The 19,952-nt window shown below is 44.5% G+C and overlaps 1 protein-coding gene across 2 annotated transcripts in view; it reads left to right on the top strand.

Moving 5' to 3' along the window:
• The window catches only part of MAP7D1 (MAP7 domain containing 1), a 198,530-nt gene that overhangs the window by 122,930 nt on the left and 55,648 nt on the right, over positions 1–19,952 (top strand). For both annotated transcript variants that reach the window (XM_082246679.1, XM_082246678.1), the window contains exon 3: positions 8,782–8,850. In XM_082246679.1, the coding sequence (XP_082102805.1) occupies positions 8,782–8,850 (69 nt within the window). The remainder of the gene's footprint in view (positions 1–8,781; positions 8,851–19,952) is intronic.

Genomic DNA, 19,952 nt, shown 5'->3' with positions numbered 1-19,952 from the left:
GATTCAGAATAAAATGAGAATCATAATTTTTTTGCGTAAAAATAAAGATCACAATTCTCCCACAATTTTTTTTAGTAACAGTGTCTTTCACATTAAACAAAAAATTGGGCTAACTATACTGTTTTTAATTTTTTTGTAATTAAGTAAAGTATATTTTTCCCCAAAAAGCTGTGTTTGAAAACTGATGCGCAAATACAGTGTGACATAAAATATTGCAACGACCGCCATTTTATTCACCAGGGCCTCTGCTAAAATATATATATATATATATATATATATATATATATATATATATATTAACTTGTAAGCAACAAGTGTCAGAATAAGGCTTAGTCTTAGGGTTTTGCACACAGGCGGGCCCGATCCTCTTTTCTGGGATTCCCTGTCGGCGCTCTTGGCACCTCCTCTTCATCGGGTGCCCCCACGGAGAGCCACTTTCCATGGGGGCACCGGTCCGTGCACGCTCACGAGTCCGGCTGCTACGTCTATTGACACACACAGCAGGACTCGGCCCGGCCCCCAACTCCTGTGTCACTGGATATGATTGACAGCAGCAGAAGCCAATGGTTCCTGCTGCTATCAATCTATCCAATGAGAACCCGAGGCAGCGGCTGGAGCCACTTGGCTCCTGCTCCTCGCTGGAACAATCGGGTTCAGGTAAGAAAAAGGGGGCAGAGAGGGGCAGCTGAAGCACAGGAGGTCTATGCATTAAGGTGAAAAACTATGAGACTCTACAACTCCTTTAAATGGTTAAACTGCCCTAGTTTACAGAATGAAGTTCATCCCTTTGATCTAAAAGAACGAAATGATACTTTGTTTATAGCTATCTAACCAGCGCTTAGCAATGTTGATAAACATATGGAGGCTCTTTTTTTTTTTTTTTTTGACAGCTATGAGTGAGCAGAGAACAGCTCCGTACTGTATGAATCGTGGAAATGCCGAATTAGTCCTGGTTCAGACTAGTGCGATGCGGGAAATGCTGTGCATTAGTGCCGGTTCCCGCAACGCAACAGAATCGCACTGAGATCTGTGAATCGCTGGGGGTGTCAATGTACAGTTAATGACACCCCCCAGATTGATTTGCAGATCGCAGTGCAAACTGTGAAATGCTACAAGAATCAGATCGCATAGGTCTGAACACCCATGCAATCCGATTCCAGTGCAAACCAAAAAAAGGGTCCTGCACCATTTTGCTGCGAATGCGATGTGATTTCAGCCATACAGTTTGTATGGCTGAAATCACATCACACGGACATCGCATGTGATCTGCACAGCAATGTTGTGCAAATCACATGCAATGTCTGGCATCACACTTGTGTGAAGCAACACTTAAGATCGTGAGGGGGGTTGAATCAGGATCACGATTTTTTTAACGATTGATCATGCAACTCTAGTAGCTACCTGTACTATCCCATACAGGTGATGGTGACTAACACACACCAGCAATTTGTAGCTGCCTAGACAAGCATTAGAACTAAATGCAAACCTTTTTTTTTTTTTTTTATTTTGGAATCAAGAGAGTTCTAACCCCTGTCAGTTCTGTTTTGGCTATCTATGTCCCATTGGGGAGCTTTCCCCTCACTCCCTATCCCATAGCCAAACAGGAAGTAAGAGGAAATCCCTCCAAAGTGAGGGAATCCCTGGTTGTCACCAGAACTAGTGTCCCCATTAGGCCTGTTTCAGGTATGCTTCAGCTTGTATAAGAGCAGAGTGAACAGCAAACTTGGACAAAGCATTTGCAGGGCTTTCAAAAGGCTTGGTTGAAGCATTTATATTACCATTCAGCTCCAGTATGTAAATGCTGAACACCGATCCTAATGGAAGTGTTGATTGTCAATTTAAGCACGCTGTTGGTAGGCTTTAGCAGGCTTTCAACAAGCTTAGAGAACTGCTGAAGTCCACTAGCAGCTTGTTTAAAGTGACAATCAGCTCCCATTAGGATCTGTGCTGAGCATTTACAAACTGGAGCTGAATGGTATTTTAAAAGCTTCATCAAATCTTGCTGAAAGTTCTGCAAATGCTTTGCTAAAGCGTGCTGGTTACACTGCTCTGTGCGAATCAGGCCTAAGAAGATTTCTTCTTTTTTAGTATTCTGGGGACAGCCCAACATTTTAGATTTTCTTTCACTTTAGATGATGATGGTAAGCAGAGCAAAATCAGCCTAATGGAGGCACACAGACAGTAATAAATACCTGACAGATGTTCTAATCCCTCTTCACTCTTTCCAAAGCTAAAAATAAAGTTTTGCCTTTAGTTTTTCTTTAAAGTGGTTCTAAAGCCTCAAGGTTTTTCTTTACCTTAACCACTTAAGGACCAGGCCTATATCTCACACATGCTTACAAGTTAAAATCAGTATTTTTTGCTCGAAAATTACTTGGAACCCCCAAAAATGTTATATATATATTAGCAAAGACACTTTAGGAGAATAAAACGGCGGTCGTTGCAATATTTTTTGTCACACGGTATTTGCGCAGCGGTCTTTCCAACACAATTTTCAGGTAAAAAATACACTTCACTGAATTTAAAAAAAAAATAAACCTTGAAGTTAGCCCAATTTTTTGTATATTGTGAAAGGTGATGTCACGCCGAGTAAATACCAAACATGTTACGGTTTAAAATTGTGCACACTTGTGGACTGGCGACAAACTACTCTACTTTAAAAATCTCCGTAGGCGATGCATTAAACATTTTAAACGGTTACCAGTTTACAGAGGAGATCTTTTGCTAGAAATATTGCTCTCGCTCTGATGATGGCGGCGATACTTCACATGTGTGATTTGAACACTGTGTACATTTGCGGGCGTGACTTACGTATGTGTTTTCTTTGCTTCGCAAGCTCACGGAGACGTTTAACATTTTTTTTCCTATTTATTTTATTTTTTATTTTTATCTTTGTTCCTTTAAAAAAAAAAAATTAAACATCCCTTGTGACAGTAATAGGCAGTGACAGGTACTCTTTTTATGGAGGGATCTGGGCTCTAAAAGACCCCAAACCTCTCCACTGCACTTCAAAGTATTCAAAACGCTAAAATCTTCATTTCATTTTTGAATACTGACACTTTTTTTTTTTTTTTAACGTGGCACCATTGGCAGCCAAGTAAACTGGATGTGACGTCGCTTCTGGGTTATGTGGTCGGAGACGCGATCCAAGCTGAATCCGGCTTTCGTTCGGGACTCTAACCAGCCAGCGGATGTGTTGGCTGGTTGCTCAGGTCTCCCGTGGGACAGGAGACCTGGGCAGAGCGGCGGAAGGTGGCAAAGAGGGGGGGGGGGGCATTCCCTCCCACTCCCTGTGATAAAAGCCAAACAGCTGCTGAGCCACATCAGTTGTTATCATTAGAAAGCCGACCAGCTCTAAAAAATGGTACCAGGTTGATGCCTGCAGCTGCAGGCATCAACCCAGTGCAACCACTTCTTCAAGCCGACGTACATGTCCATTCACGCACACTGCCGCGGCCTGGCCCTGCCCCCTCTATCTCCTCATTAACTCACTGGCTGTGATTGACAGCAGAGGGAGCAAATGGCTCCCGCTGCTGCCTCAGCCAGTGAGGAGTGGGAGTCCCCGGAGAGAGCCCAGGCACTCGTGCATATCACTGGACCGAGATGGGGCTCAAGGCATACGTAGAATAGAATACATGAAGTTAAAAAAACTTTGAGCCTTTAGAACCACTTTAAGGTACAAAAAAAAACCTGTGCTGCAGGAGACAACCCCCCCCCCCCCCCATTCTTACCTGAGCCCGATTCGATCCAGCGATGTGTACAAGAGCAGCAGCTTTAGCCACTGTCTCCCTACTCATTGGGCAGATTGATATAGCCAATAGCTGCCGCTGCTGTCCAGCAAATGTTGTGGGGCGGGGCCAAGCTGTCCGTTCTGTGTTAATAGACGCACACTGAGCGGCTCGGGCTAGCAGGCATAGGTGCCCCCAGGGAGAGGTACTTTCCGAAGGCACTCTCTGAAGAGGAGGGGCCTAAAGCAATGGCGGGGGACCCCTAGAAATGGAGGATCGGGCTGCTATGTGCAATACCATTCCACGGGACAGGTGGGTAGAACATGTTTCTTATTTTAGTTTTAGAAAACCCAAATGTTTAAAATGACTTGAAGCCCCGGTTCACACTATAGTGATTACAGACATCGCATGTGATTCGGAGCGCACTTCTCTGAAATTCACATGCAATGTCTGTGCGATGCGAATTCAGCCATACAGATTGTACGGCTGAATTTGCATCTGATTCGGTCAGACAGAACTCGCACAGGATCCTTTTTTGGGTCCGCAGCAGAATTGAATCGCATGGTGGTTCACACTTATGTGATCTGATACATTTCTGAACTGACAGTTCGCACTGCGATATGCAAACTTATCTGGGGCGTTGTTCACTTTGTATTGACACCCCCAGCGATTCGCATATGGCAGTGTGAACTGCCTGCGATTTGAATGCCATGTGGGAACCCGCAGTGGATCAGCAGGGTTCCCGCATCGCATATATGTGAACCACCACTAAAGCAAGCTACAAATCATCGGAGAACTTTTAGGGAAATTTGTAGCCACATTTGTAGTACAAAGTTGCTAGTATGATTGATTCTTAATACAGTAGAAACTTTGTAGCTACAAATCTGTTTATTTTCTCTGGTGATTGTAACTGGTTACAGAGTTGCTGCTGTGGCTGACTACATTGCTGATCTAGGCAGCTACAAATCTCTAATGTGCCATGATCATCAGCAGCTGCATTGGATATTAGTCATTGAACCCCATGATTCCTATAGCTACATTCAAACACCCTAAAAAGTCAACCGCTTACAATAAAAACATGAAGAAAAGTGACTCTGTATGTTGCAAATCACTGCTACAAAGGTGCCCGTATGACGTGGACTAGGAAAACAGTGCCAATTTACACTTGCAGGTAGGGAATGGGGAGATAAAAATTGCCACGTCTTTACCTCCACCATCCCCCCAAACGATTCTCCCATTGTCATGTTCAATGGGTGGTACTGATGAATGGGGGCAGCAATATAACTCCTCCTTACCCGCCATCAAATTCCCTCTGAAGAGCGATCCAACGCAGATTGCTTTTCAAAGGGCAGTGCAAGTGTAAACGGGACCTAAGACACTATGCCCACAGGCTTTGGACTTGTGTATGGAATCAATTTAATGTCAGACGCTTCAGAGATCATTCAGAATTCATTGACCAGTACATGTGACCTGCAGTTAACCCCCTCATGACCTGCAATTTATCTGCCTCAAGTAGGTTTTGCATTGTCATATACGAATGAACAACCCGCTGACACTAGCCTCAATGGTCACCATACACATTACAACCATACAATCTGTGTACAATCTACTTTAAGTTTACCTAAACGATAAAATGTGAGGACCCAGCAAATCTATGTAAACGATTTGTGTGTAATCAGGCAGGCCCGAAAACGACATATTTGTTAGTAGATCTAAAGGAGATTGTACAGATGGGTTGTAAGGTGTGGTGAGCTTAAACCTGTGGGCATCACCACAGGCACATACAAGTTAGAGTAGAGATGAGTTTGGGTGTCCTCCAACCTCCTCTCTAACTAAACTCTGAACTAAAAGTGGTTCTAAAGCCAATTTTTTTTTACCCTAATGCATTCCCTTCTTTAATTAAAAAAAAAAAAAAAAATGTTTTACAGCGTGCTTTGCTACCCCCACCTCCCTAATACTTACCCGAGTCTTTATATGATCCAGCGCTGTGCATGGCTTCATCTCTTCTCTCCCCTCTCTCAGGGACCCTTGGCTCCCACTGCTGTTGAACATATGCTGTGAGGAGGGGGCAGTGCGGGGCCCCGCTGTGTGTGTAAATAGATGCACATAGCCCAGCTCGGGATCGAGCCTGCATGTTTGCCCCCACAGCAAACCGCTACAGAGACGAGACTGATCCTAGAGCACTGGTGGGGGGTCTGGGATGCTCTGTACAATGCCAATAAGCAAGTATAACATCTTTATTTTAGTTGAAAAAATTGACTTTAAGAACGCTTTAAGCTTTTTTTTGTGAGCAGTGACTGTTTTTTTGCGACTCTGCCCTGAGCAGTGAGCTCAGGGCAGAGTCATTCCTAAGCCAAGACCCATAGCTTGCCTCTTTGTTTACATGAGCCGCCAGATGGGAATGACACCGCCCGCAGCTCATTGGAGTAAAAAAAGAGTTCAGAGTTTGTCTACAAATGAGTAACTCCCGGCAGGGCCATCTTACCAAATGGGCACACTGGGCAGTTGCCCGGGGGCCCCATCTGCCCAGCGACCCAGCCAAGCATTGGTCACGATTCCTGTGTGCATCCCGCCACAGAACTTAGCAGGTGGCAAGCGCCTGTCATGCCTGCGCTGATGTCAGGCCACTTGGGCCGGGGAGGGGGAGCCCACAACTGCAGGAATGCCTGTCCGCCTCCACAGGAACAGGCAGACACAGGACAGTCGAGTCTGACTCCCGCCCGTCTGTGTGCTCACCGGACCCAGCCATCCAACTTGGAAGCTGTCATTAGCCTGGCACTGCTGTACCAATAAATAGTGTTATCGATAATTAGCATTTTTATTCTCGTGGGTGATTGTGTAAGCAGGGCCCCAGTGCACTGCATTGCCCGGGGGCCTATAATGCTCTTAAGATGGCACTGACTCCTGGTTCACACATATGCGATGCGGGAACCCTGCGAATCCACTGTGGGTTCTCGCATCGCATTCAACTCACAGGCTGTTCACACTTCCATATGCGAATTGCTGGGGGGGGGGGGGCAATACAAAGTTAGCGACACCCCCAGATCAGTTTGCATAGCGCAGTGCGAACTGTCAGTTCAGACATGAATTTGACCCATGCGATCCGATTCTGGTGCAGACCCAAAAAAGGGTCCTGTGCGACTTTGGTCCGAAATCGATGCAAATTCAGCCATACAATCTGTATGGCTGAATTTGCATCGCACAGACATTGCATGTGATTTGCAGAGCAGTGCGCTCCGAATCACATGCAATGTCTGTCATCGCAGATATGTGAACGGACACTTAAGCCCCGTACACACGTACCGATGGTCGGCATACAAATGTTCCTCTTTTCTCCCCGGGATGTCGGTGTCTGCTGAAAAGTGCAAAGACAGCACAAGGACAGCACAAGAATTTTGTCCGCCGACTGCAGAAGTGATGTCATGTAATGGTTAACTTTCCCTGTGTTTTCTATTTTCTGAGCATGCCCAGTCTTGCAAATCTGCGGTCTGTCGGCCGAATTGTGTACTGACAGGCGAACAATCGTCCGTTCTGGTGTCGGCATACAAATATTTTCATGTTTGCAAGAAAGACTTTTGTCCGCGGATTGTGCGCAGACATCTGTCGGAGGCACCATACTAACACGCGTACAATCGGCAGATCCTTCGTCCACCGACGTTTGTATGCCGACGATCGGTACGTGTGTACGGGCCTTAAGGGTTTCAGGAAAGAATTTTGCACAATTCCCCCATCAACACAGACAGCACTGACAGGGGAATCCTTCCTGCAAAGCCATTGTCTTCTGAGAAGACAGTGATTATACTTAGGTGCTATAGCAACCACTTGCGATTATTCCAAGCGAATCCAGCAGGCTGGTTGTACCCAAGTTAATTAATCAATCGACTTGGTACGTTCAGCCTATCCATTAAAGAGGTTGTAAACCCCTTTTTTTTTTTTTTTTTTTCAACCTGAAAGAGAAACACATAATGAGCTAGTATGCATCTCATTATGAAATACTTACCTTAGAACGAGCCCCCGCCGTGCCGCCCGCTTACCTCTATGTCGCCCGTCTTCCGGGAGCCGGCGCGCGGGAGCCGACGGTCACGGCACGGGGCTCTAAAGGAACGGCACCAGCGGTCGTTCCTTCAGAGCGCATGCGCCAGTGACATCACTGGATGCATCTAAAGTAAATATCTCCTAAACGGTACATGTTTAGGAGATATTTACAGTACCTATAGGTAAGCCTTATCATAGGCTTACCTATAGGTACAACTTGCAGAGGAGGCTTTACTTCCTCTTTAATGGTTCGAATTGAATAGAGATTCGAACCATGTATGGCCGGCCTTAAGAGGACACCCTATCTCTGTTAAAGAGTAACTATACCCTACCTATCCTAAATAGAATATAAAATCCCAAACACTTGCCCCTGTAGGCAAAAAGTAAAAAAAAAATACTAGTCCATGGAGCCCAGCGTTGGTCTTATAAATGAATCTCCCCTTGCTTCAATCTACTCCCGTGTCACCATCCTCAAACCAGATCCAGCGCATGCGCAGAGATGGCACATGGACCAACAGAGATCCGCAGCACTGGATGTAGAAACATGCTGATCAGGAATCTGTCAAAGAGCTGGCAGAGACCTGTAGCATATCTGCGCATGCTCGGCATCCGGAGCAATGCCTTCTGGGATGTGCAATGTAAATATCAAGAGAGGATGTTCTTGAAATTGGTGAAGGTCCCCTTTATGTGAGAAAACAAGAATAATTATTGTTTCTATATATTTATTTAAGATGTTTCAACTATTTTTACAAACACGTGCTGGTAGGTTAATTGTCTCGTGTTTAAATTCCCCCTAGTATGTGTATGCATGTGAAATAGGGACCTTAGATTGTAAGCTCCTTGAAGGCAGGGACTGATGTGAATGTCCGGTTGGTAAATGTATTATATCAGCTCTATAAAAATAATTCATATTTTCCATTGTGTCTAGCTTACTGTACACCTCATTTATGATCATGGCCCAAAACATCACTAAGTGAGCCCAGATTACCTTAATCTTTTGTTCTGCATTCCTTTACAGACACCCAGAAGGCAGAGCAGCGGCAGAAACAGGCAAAAGAGAGAAGGGAAGAAAGAGCAAAGTATCTGGGTAAGTGGTTGACAGAAACTAAGGCTGACCATACACTATGCAATCTGATTGCACAATTTTCTTTGGGTTTACAAAACTATGTAATATAAAGACAAAACCTTTTATTGATTCATTTATTGTATCAAATCAGGCAGGCCTTTGCACCACATAGATGATGGGAGCTCTAAAGAGGGTTGTACAATTAGATTGCATAGTATATGGCCAGCTTAATTTCATACTTTGAGTTGTGCAGGAAATATTTGATGCTTTCTAATCCAAGCAGTCCGGTTCTGAAGAGTTTCTGTATTACTCTTACCAATCATGTTCCAGCAAACTTCTACAAAATAGAACATTCTGATTGGTTTCATTGGCAGCACAGATGGGTCTTGTTTCAGGTGTTTTTAGAAACCGGTTCAGTTGTCCACTTTCCGTTTTGAGTAGTGTTATGTGTTTTTTGTAAGATCTCTCAAATCGTCACTTGCGGGTGAAACTCACAAGTCAGGCATTTGAATAATTCATTGGCCATGGAGGCTGCACAGCATAAATATTTAACTTGTTTTAGAGACCTCGGGAAATTTAGGCCAAATTAACTCTATAAAAATTCCTCCATTCCACTGGCTCTTTACCTTCTCACTTACACATTCATTCTGCTTTATTCTGCATAATCTAGCATTCTGCATATTATCTATTGTATGTGACACAAACACGGAAAGTGTAACTCCACTTTCGTGGGGGGAAAAAATAGCAAATAAAGAAAAAACAATATAGCGTATATACAATTGCGACACAAATAATATTGTAATTGAATGTTATTAAAAATGACCTTTCCTTTTCAATCTGTAGCTGTTGTAATTTTCTGAAAATGCAATGCAATATGGCTACCTGGAGCTGTTCTGTACACAGAATGTGTACTGACCACACCCCAGCAACATAATTTCCTGCTTGTGTGATTGGCTTACCAATTTTCTCAGAAGTCTGCCTAAGATACAAGTCAGATTTCTGGCATCTCCTGCAACAAAAATGTCATTTTGGTGAGATACTCCCAATCGAAACACATCTAAAGGGATGCAGGTCCAGCAGCTTTTCTTATTAGTGCCCTGCAGCTGCCACAGCTGATTGATAATTATGAAACCACTCCCATTAGAACCACTCAGCACAAACAATGATTTTTTCAGAATAACAAAATATAGGAATCTGCTACAAAGGTTCTTAAAATCATTGTAATGTACATAGATCACCCAGAGGGGAATGCTTTTTTTTTTTTTAAACAAAAGTAGAGTTACGCTTTAATGAGAGGAGAATTTTATGCTAGTTTTAAGATAGTACAAATAAACAAGCAGCACAAAAAAATATATAAATATATATATAATATATATAAATGTATGAAGTAAAATAAATGCTTTCTTTTGCATTAAAAAATGCCCAAAAAATGGAAGCATACTGTATAACATTTGTATGTCAAGGAAGCAATGAATGGCTCTTTCACACCTGCAGCCGCTGAACACAATGGCCGCTGGTGTGTGCTGGGAGGATACAGTGCTGATACGGATTGTACCGTTTCCTTTTCTTTCTTTCTTTTTTGTTAGACCTGACATTTGATTAAGTTTTATTGGCCCCAGCTCAATGCTGTGCATTGTCGCACCACACTGTGCTGAAAAAAAAGCACTGCATGCTGAACTGGCCCCGTAGGGAGCAACGCTTTTTACCTTGTCTTGCATTGAGACTGCACTGGGCAAGGGGTACCTAACAAACCTGGTGCTGTAAACATTTACATTTCCTCTTTTTGGAATATATCTGAACTGCGTCCTTCTCTTCTATTTATAATGCCTGTAATGCACATGTGCTCCCAGAGCACAGCATTTGATCCTAATTCCCTGCGTTCTGCCCATAATGCCCTTAATGCACATGTGTCCCCCGAGCACAGCACCAGAGCAACTGAGCATGGAACCAAGTGGCATATACAACTGCAGTCCTGGCAAGGAGCCTTCACACCAAGGTGGCTATGCATGGCCTCCAGGAGACTCTAGTAATAGTCACCCTAGTGGTGAAAAATAAACACTAAATATTAGAGGTTCATTGTGCTGCAAAGACTGCATGTTTTCTTTTATTTTTGGGGGGTTAATTACAGAATTAGGATTTAAGGTGCCTCATTTAGCTTCTGAAGCTCCTTTAAATACCTCAGTAATGGGGGCACTGGTGCCTCTCCCCATGTAGGACTGAGCAGCCAGTCACCAGGACGGAGTGTTTTTACAATGGGAAAGAGGAGTGCATATAGCCCCGTTTGAATTTTAAGGGGGTCCAAATGCACAGAAATTTGGGTAATGGGGAAATGTAAGGTGTATACAGGCTCTTTGTGAGGCAGCTACTTTTATAACTAAACCTGTGCAAAAACATATTTTCCCCTTCTTCTGACCTTTATTCATCTATATTATTATTCAGGATTTATGTAACGCTTTACAATGTGAGGGCAGACAGTACAGTTACAATACAATTCAATACAAGAGGAATCAGAGGGTCCTGCTCATTAGAGCTTACAATCTACGAGGGAAACAAAAGGTAATAGCTGTTGGATTGAGCTGAAGGAGAAAAAAAAATTACAGTTGTTAGGTGGGGGAAGGATAGGCTTCTCTGAAGAGGAGGGTTTTCAGGGATCATCTAAAAGCAAACAGAGTAGGAGATAAGCAGACAGATTGGGGTAGGGAGTTCCAAAGGTTGGGAGAGGCTCGGGAGAAATCCTGGAGGTGAGCATGGAAGGGGGTGACAAGGGAACTAGAGAACAGGAAGTCCTGGGAGATATGAAGAGAAGGATTAGGTTGGCATTTTGAGACTACTAAGGGGCTGAGTTGTGGGTGGCTTTTTAGGTTGTAAGTATTTTGAATTTATTTTGTTGGGTGAGTGGAAGCCAATGGAGGGATTGACAGAGTGGAGTAGCAGTCATAGAGCAGTTGGTAAGGTGGATGTGCCTGACAGCAGCATTCGTGACAGACTGAAGGGGGTAGTCTATGTAAAGGTAAGCCAATGAGAAGGGAATTGCAGTAGTCGAGGCGCGAGATGACCAGAGAGTGAACTAAGAGCTTTGTGATGTCATTGGTTAGAAAGGGGCGGATGTTGGAGATGTTGCGGAGGTTAAGGCGGCAGGATTTGGACAGTGATTGGAGGTGGGGTAGGGCTGAACGATAGTCGATGTGATATCGACTATCGTGCTGTGGGCGTGGACAATACTCACATCGCCGAAGATACGATGTAAGGCATAGGCATTAGGCAGGGAGAAGTCGGGATGACTCACAGTGTTTGTAGCAGAACACAGCCCGAGTCTGCCTGCCAGCAGCTAGCCAGTTCTCCAGCTGATGGTAATACGATCCTAGAGTGAGGAGCTCAGCTCCTCCCTGTAACCAAGCAGCGGCTCTCAGCACACCGACACTGAAGAACTGGAAACAAGCTTGTATTGTAACAGTTCAGAGTGAAGAGTCGAGTCAGTACGTGTGGGACTGGACGGATGTCATGTCAGGCTGTGTTCTTCTACCTCCTGCCACCACTGAGTCACGACTGTGCCTAATCCACACTGACTGTCACTGTCAATCCCTACAATAACATTAACCCTGGCCTGCCCTGGCTGTATGGTGCAATCTGCTTTTGAAGCGATCGTATGATAATCGGAACGTTCGTACAGAGCTTTCAAGAGCCGATCACGACAGTTCATCTGATATTATCCAATCAGACAAGCACGAAGGTTTTTCTCGTACAATTTTCGTTTAATCACTTCAGTTGTCGTCTGAAAATACAATACAAATACACTATAACACGTTACATCATTCCTGAACTCTTATTCTGTCGTATGAGAATTTTCATAACTTTAGTAACCTCTCCATTTTCGATATGCGACTACCATGAAAAAAAAAAAAAACAGAAGATCTGTCGTCTGATTTTCAGATTTTAGGGTAGTTCAGAGTCCAGGATTACACCCAGAACCCTGGCATGCAGGGATGGGTTGATAGTTGTGCCATTGATCCTGACAGAGAGATCAAGGGAAGGGGTACATGGGGGGGAGGAAAAATTATGAGCTCAGTTTTGGATGGATTAAATTTGAGGAAGTGGTGTGACATCCAGGCAGATATGTCTGCTAGTAAATTAGTGATGCGTAAGGGACACTAAAGGAGTAAGCTGAGGGGTGTAGAGATAAATTTGGGTGTCATCGGCATAGAGATGGTTATTGGAAGCCATGGGAGGCTATCCGCTGACCCAGGGAGGAGGTATAGATCGAAATGGAGAGGTCCAAGAACAGAACCTTGGGGGAAAGGGAGACAAAAGGAGGAAGTAGAATTGTAAGTAATAATAAAGGTGCGGTTGGATAAGTAGGAACAGAACCAACCAAGAGTACAGTCACAGAGACCAAAGGCTTGGAGTTTTTTTCAGGAGGAGGGAATGGTCAACTGCATCAAAGGCCGTGGAAATGTCCAGGAGTAGGAGTACAGAATAGTGTTAATTAGTTTTGGCTGTTAGTAGATCGTTTGTTAATTTTAGGAGGGCAGTTTTTGTGGAGTGTTGAGGGCGAAACCAAGACTGAAGAGGATCAAGGAGGCTATATTTTATTATTCTGAGGACTCTCCGGTCTATTATAGACTGAGCTTCATCTTTTCCTAGACGTACCTCAATGCTCACACGGTTATATTGAACCATAAATGTGTTTTGTTTGCTCAGAGCCTGCAAAAAGTTTGCATGTGATGACTTGAATTTCTCATATCTAAATAGTTTTCACCAGCTACAAAGACCCGTTTTTGTTTGAATTCCATTTTGTTTTTGCTTCTGAAAGTCTAAACTATGCTGGATTGAAAAAAATAACAAAGTGCCTGCTAAATTGCATGGTTACTCTTCCGTTCCTGTGTCAGTTGCTGTATTCTCCATATACATTCATGGGATAGGGAGTATATACTGTACCAAGGTAGGGGTACACCAGTTTTGATTTGGTCTTTGTTCTTCATTGTATATGTGTACCAACCATGGAAGTCCCTTTTTAAGTCAATGAAATGAGGTTTGGTAATTAAGGAGATGTGTGTTGAAACGGGCGCATCATATTGTAATTACTTCAGCTGATGCATAAACCGTAGAAGAGGTAAAGTGGTATTAAATTCTCTGCGAAAATTGATGTTTTTGCTCCATGTAACAAACTGTTTAATGTTGTTACCTTTTATGTTTTTACACCACAACCTGCACTTCCCCTGTGAAAAAAAAAATCCTGTGAGTCTTATAAGAAGGTCCCCTGCCACACTTGTGCATGTGCCCCCTTTGCACAGCACTGGAGTGAGCATAATAAGGACCCCTGCCACCCTGTGCATGTGCGCTACAAGCACAACACTCAAGCAGGCATAATAAGAGGGACCCCTACCACACTGCACATGTGCACCCTCAGCACAGCACTCGAGCAAGCATAGTAAGAAGGACCCCTCCCACACTGCACTTAAGCACATCACTCAAACATAATAAGAACCCTTGCCACACTTCGCATGTGCACCCTAACCACAGCACTCGAGCAAGCATAAGAGGGACCCCTGCCACACTGGGCATGTGCGTCCTAAGCACAGCACTTAAGCAAGCATATTAAGAAGGACCCCTCCCACGCGGCACATGTGCGCCCTAAGCACTGCACTTGAGCAAGCTTAATAGGAGGAAACCCCTCCCACACGGCGCATGCCTGCCCTAAGCACAGCACTCGAGCAAGCATAATAAGAAGTATCCCTCCCACACTGGGCATGGTCGTCCTAAGCACAACATTTGAGCAAGCAAATAAGAAGGACCCCTCCCGCACTGCACATGTCCACCTGAGCACAGCACTCAAGCAAGCATAATAAGAAGGACCCCTTCCCGCACTGTGCATGTGCGCCCTAACCACAGCACTCAAGCAAACATAATCAGGACAACCCCTGTCACACTTTTTCCCCTACACATGTTTATGCTCAACATTCAGAATACCATTCATACTAATCGCCCCATATGCTCCATGGCTCTATTCTACACCCTATGCTAAAAAAAGAACACGAGTGTCAGACATTTTTGACCCCATTGACTTCAAAAGGAGTGCTTATATAGGAATGTTACTCTCCTCCTCTTGTCCAGCCCAGAAAACAAATGTATGAAGCTTGATACAAAAATGCTTGTTGGAATGCCTGAAAAAAAACCATTTCAAAATCACCAGGCATACACTGTGTTCAGGTGTGAATGCAAGCTAAAACCTTTGCTGATACTGATTCCCAAGCATCCCTGGGAGTGTTATAGTTTGGCCCAAACGCTGTCACTGTGACTGTACAGCTTGGTCTACATGTAATCATGGAGAAAAATACAGCTGCAAGAAAAAGTATGTGAACCCTTTGGAATGATATGGATTTCTGCACAAATTGGTCATACAATGTGATCTGATAATCTACAATAGGCAATCACAGTCTGCTTAAACTAATAACACACAAAGAATGAAATGTTGCCATGTTTTTATTGAACACACCATGTAAACATTCACAGTGCAGGTGGAAAAAGTATATGAACCCCTAAACTAATGACATCTCCAAGAGCTAATTGAAGTGAGATGTCAGCCAACTGGAGTCCAATCAAAATTGGAGATTGGAGGTGTTGGTTACAGCTGCCCTGCCCTATAAAAAACACACACCAGTTCTGGGTTTGCTTTTCACAAGAAGCTATTACCTGATGTGAATGATGCCTCGCACAAAAGAGCTCTCAGAAGACCTACGATTAAGAATTGTTGACTTGCATTAAGCTGGAAAGGGTTATAAAAGTATCTCCAAAAGCCTTGCTGTTCATCAGTCCACGGTAAGCAAAATTGTCTATAAATGGAGAAAGTTCAGCACTGCTGCTACTCTCCCTAGGAGTGGCGGTCCTGTAAAGATGACTGCAAGAGCACAGCGCAGACTGCTCAATGAGGTGAAGAAGAATCCTAGAGTGTCAGCTAAAGACTTACAAATTCACTCGCAATTGCTAATATCCCTGTTAGCGAATCTACAATACGTAAAACACTAAACAAGAATGGATTTCATGGGAGGATACCACAGAGGAAGCCACTGCTGTCAAAACAAAACATTGCTGCACATTTACAGTTTACACAAGAGCACCTGGATGTTCCACAGCAGTACTGGCAAAATATTCTGTGGACAGAGGAAACCAAAGTTGAGTTGTTTGGAAGAAACACACAACACTATATGTGGCGAAAAAGAGGCACAGCACACCAACATCAAAACCTCAACCCAACTGTGAAGTATGGTGGTGGGAGCATCATGGTTTGGGGCTGCTTTGCTGCGTCAGGGCCTGGACGGATTGCTATCATCGAACAAAAAATGAATTCCCAAGTTTATCAAGACATTTTGCAGGAGAACTTAAGGCCATCTGTCTACCAGCTGAAGCTCAACAGAAGATGGGTGTTGCAACAGGACAATGACCCAAAGCATAGACGTAAATCAACAACAGAATGGCTTAAACAGAAGAAAATACGCCTTCTGAAGTGCCCCAGTCAGAGTCCTGACCTAAACCCAATTGAGATGCTGTGGCATGACCTCAAGAAAGCGATTCACACCAGACAGCCCAAGAATATTGCTGAACTGAAACAGTTCTGTAAAGAGGATTGGTCAAGAATTACTCCTGACCGTTGTGCACGTCTGATCTGCAACTACAGGAAACATTTGGTTGAAGTTATTGCTGCCAAAGAGGTTCAACCAGTTATTAAATCCAAGGGTTCACATACTTTTTCCACCTGCACTGTGAATGTTTACATGGTGTGTTCAATAAAAACATGGCAACATTTCATTCTTTGTGTGTTATTAGTTTAAGCAGACTGTGATTGTCTATTGTTGTGACTTAGATGATGATCACATCACATTTTATGACCAATTTGTGCAGAAATCCATATCATTCCAAAGGGTTCACATACTTTTTCTTGCAGCTGTAAATATAAAGGTATGTGAAGTAAAAAAAAAACACATGTAGCATGTATTACCCCCTTGCAGTAGTTGGAGTACAATATAATTGGCAATAGTACTATAGTAGATGTAGAAAAAAATAGAATATGAGTAAATGTCTAATAAATTATTACAATTGCCCACCAAATAAGTGTACAGATTTGGCATGCTTCACCCTGAGACCACTTTTTTGAAAAATAATGAAACCCAGAAATTGTTTAAGTGGTTCTTGATTGTAAGTTCTAATGAGCAGGGCCCTCTGATTCCTCCTGTATTGTCTGCACTCATGTTGTAAAGCGCTGTACAAACTGTTGGCACTATATAAATCCTGTATAATAATAATATAGACTGAAGGCTTTTTTATCCTAATGCATTCTCTGCAGCCTCTCCTTATACTTACCTGAGCCCAATCTCGATCCAACGATGTGCATGAGAGCAGCTGCTCTCTCCACTCTCTCCCTCCTCATCGGTTCAGAAACCGCAGCGGGAGCCATTGGCTCCTGCTGCTGTCAATCACAGTGAGTAAGGCAGGAGCAGGTGCAGGGCCGAGCCACACTACTCTATGTGTCAATGGACACTCACACAGTGCAGCTCAGGAGCAAGCCCGCACAAGTGTCCCATAGCAAGCGGCTTGCTATGGTCGGCACTTGTCTGGGGGAAAGAGCCAGGACTGCCAGCAGGGGACCTGAGAAGAGGAGGGCCAGGGCTGCTCTATGCAAAACTACTACACAAAGCTGGTAAGTACAGCATGTTGTGATGAGTTTACAAACACTTTAAAGCGAAGTTCCACCCAAAAGTGGAAATTCCGCTTTAAAGGAGTTGTAAAGTCAGAAGGTTTTTTTTATATTAATGCATTCTTTGCATTAAGTTAAAAAAAAAAATTCTGGGTGTAGCAGCCTCCCCAGCACCCCCTAATAGACATCACTGGACAAAGAAGGACCTCAGGTAAGTAACTATGAGTCCCTTGGTCGTCTGGGACTCCCCCTCCTGATTGGCTAGGACACAGCTGTGGCGCCATTGGCTCCTATGACTGTCAATCCATTAGCAAATCAGGGGAGAGAGAGGGGGCGGAGGAGAATGGCAGCTCCATGCCTGAATGGACACACGGAGCTGCAGCTCGGGTGCCCCATAGCATGCTGCTTGCTGTGGGGGCACCGGAGAGGAGGGAGGGGCCAGGAGCAGGAAAGAGGGACCCGAGAAGAGGAGGATCTGGGCTGCTCTGTGCAAGAGGGAGTTCATAACATATTTGTTATTTTAAAAAAAACAAGACTTTCCAATCAATTTAAGCACTCCTCACCCCCTTATATGCCACCTTTGGCATGTCATTTTTTTTTGGGGGGGAGTGGGTACCTAGTTTTGACAGATAACCGCTCCCACTCTTGCTCGGGCCGCCTAGGCGACTTGAGCAAATGTTCTCCTCCTCCCTCCCTGCAATATTCTGGGACATGTCGCAGGTCCTAGAAGATTACCCGGCCATTGAGGCGGTGCAGCGTAAGTCGCACCCGGCTGTGAAGCTGCAAGCTGTCACAGCCGGGTGCCTGTACTTGTAATGCCGGTGCCAGGGAGAGGCGAGGGAGAGAACCGAGAGTTTGAACAGCCGCATCACTGGATCATGGGACAGGTAAATGTGTGTTTACTTTTTGTAGCTGTTGACTTTTAATAAACCCAGAAATGAGTAGAACTTTGCTTTAATATATACAGTACATCATGCAGAGTATGCAGCAAGCACAGCTACCAGCAACACGTGATGCACACGAAAATGGATCTATAGCTTTTTCTTCTGCAATGCAGCAATATAACCTTCTCCATCTAGTCTCTTCTTTCCATTCTTCATTTTGGTGCTCTAATCTGGAACTAATAGTTTCTTACTTTTTCCAGAGGGCTAAGATGATAGATGGCTGATGTCCAGATGATATACGGTAACTCCTGTCATTTGTCAACGGTGTGTGATACCGGATTACACCAGCAGACAAGAAGTTGTAAGGACACTACATTCCGTTACCTGTGATTTTCCTATTAGAAAAGCGCAGGTATCGGCAATGACAGACCAGAATGCAGTGTTTGCCTGTGTTCCAGAGCTTTGTGATAATTTTCATAATATCATGCCACTCTGCATGGCCCTGCTTGTCGCTGTGCAGCAAGTGTTGCTGTGCAGTGTCATAAATGAAGTGTCACTTTGAACACTTCACATAAAGTTCAGTCAAAAAAAAAAAAAAATGTGCATTACACTGCCCCTAGTTTAGTGTGCAGGCAGCAGCGCTTTGGGCTGGGGGGCAGAGTGAATGGGCTTACTGGACCCCACCCATTTATGTAGTTCTGTCAAATGATTCAGGCCCCTTTCACACAGGCGCACCGTTCAGATCCGCCTGTCAGTTTTTTTTGGCCGATCTGAACGGTCCCCCCATGCATTCCTATGGGGCATCGGATGGCAGCGGAGACATGTCTGCTGACATCCGATCCGTCAAATCTGGACAGATGGAAACAGGGCCGGATTAAGAGCATCATGGGCTTGGTGCTGAGGATTTTGAAGGGCCTTAAGGGCCGTGCCTTGGCATGCACCCAGAGGAGGAAGGGTGCAGCCATGCATGCCTAATTCAACATGGGATGCTGTCTCTGAAGCCCATAAACACATCCATGCATCGGCAACTGTCCCTCCTTGTCCGGCCTTCGTGCTGTGTGGGGAGGTTCTGAGGGAGCTGCCTGGGGAAGCGAGCATAGAAGCCAGACTTCTGTGTTTACAAGTGACAGAAGAGCGGTAACAGTGAATATGGCCAACCCGGGGCCTATATAAAGGTAGGGGCCTGGAGCTGCAGCTCCAATAGCCCCTACGTTAATCTGGCCCTGGATGGAAACCCTATTTTCCATCCGTCCAGCAGATCGGATCGGATGAGAACGGACCGACGGTCCGTTCCCATCCGATTCCCCCATAGAGATGCATGGGGAACTGGCAGCTGTATCTCCGCACACAGCGCAGAGACACAGCTGTCATCCTCCTGCTCAGCAGGGATCGGCGGATCGATCCCCTGCTGAGAAAAACGGACTCCGTCCAACGGACAGAGTGTGTGAAAAGGACCTAATTCTGCATCTTTACTCTCAATAGCTGGTGTAATCTTTAGGTTGGGTTCACACTTATGTGAATTGGATGCGGATTTCCCCACATCCAATTGG

Source organism: Pelophylax lessonae (assembly GCF_965119305.1).
Source record: "Pelophylax lessonae genome assembly, chromosome: 2".
NCBI lineage: Eukaryota > Metazoa > Chordata > Amphibia > Anura > Ranidae > Pelophylax > Pelophylax lessonae.
This window is presented reverse-complemented; position numbering and strand designations above follow the sequence as displayed.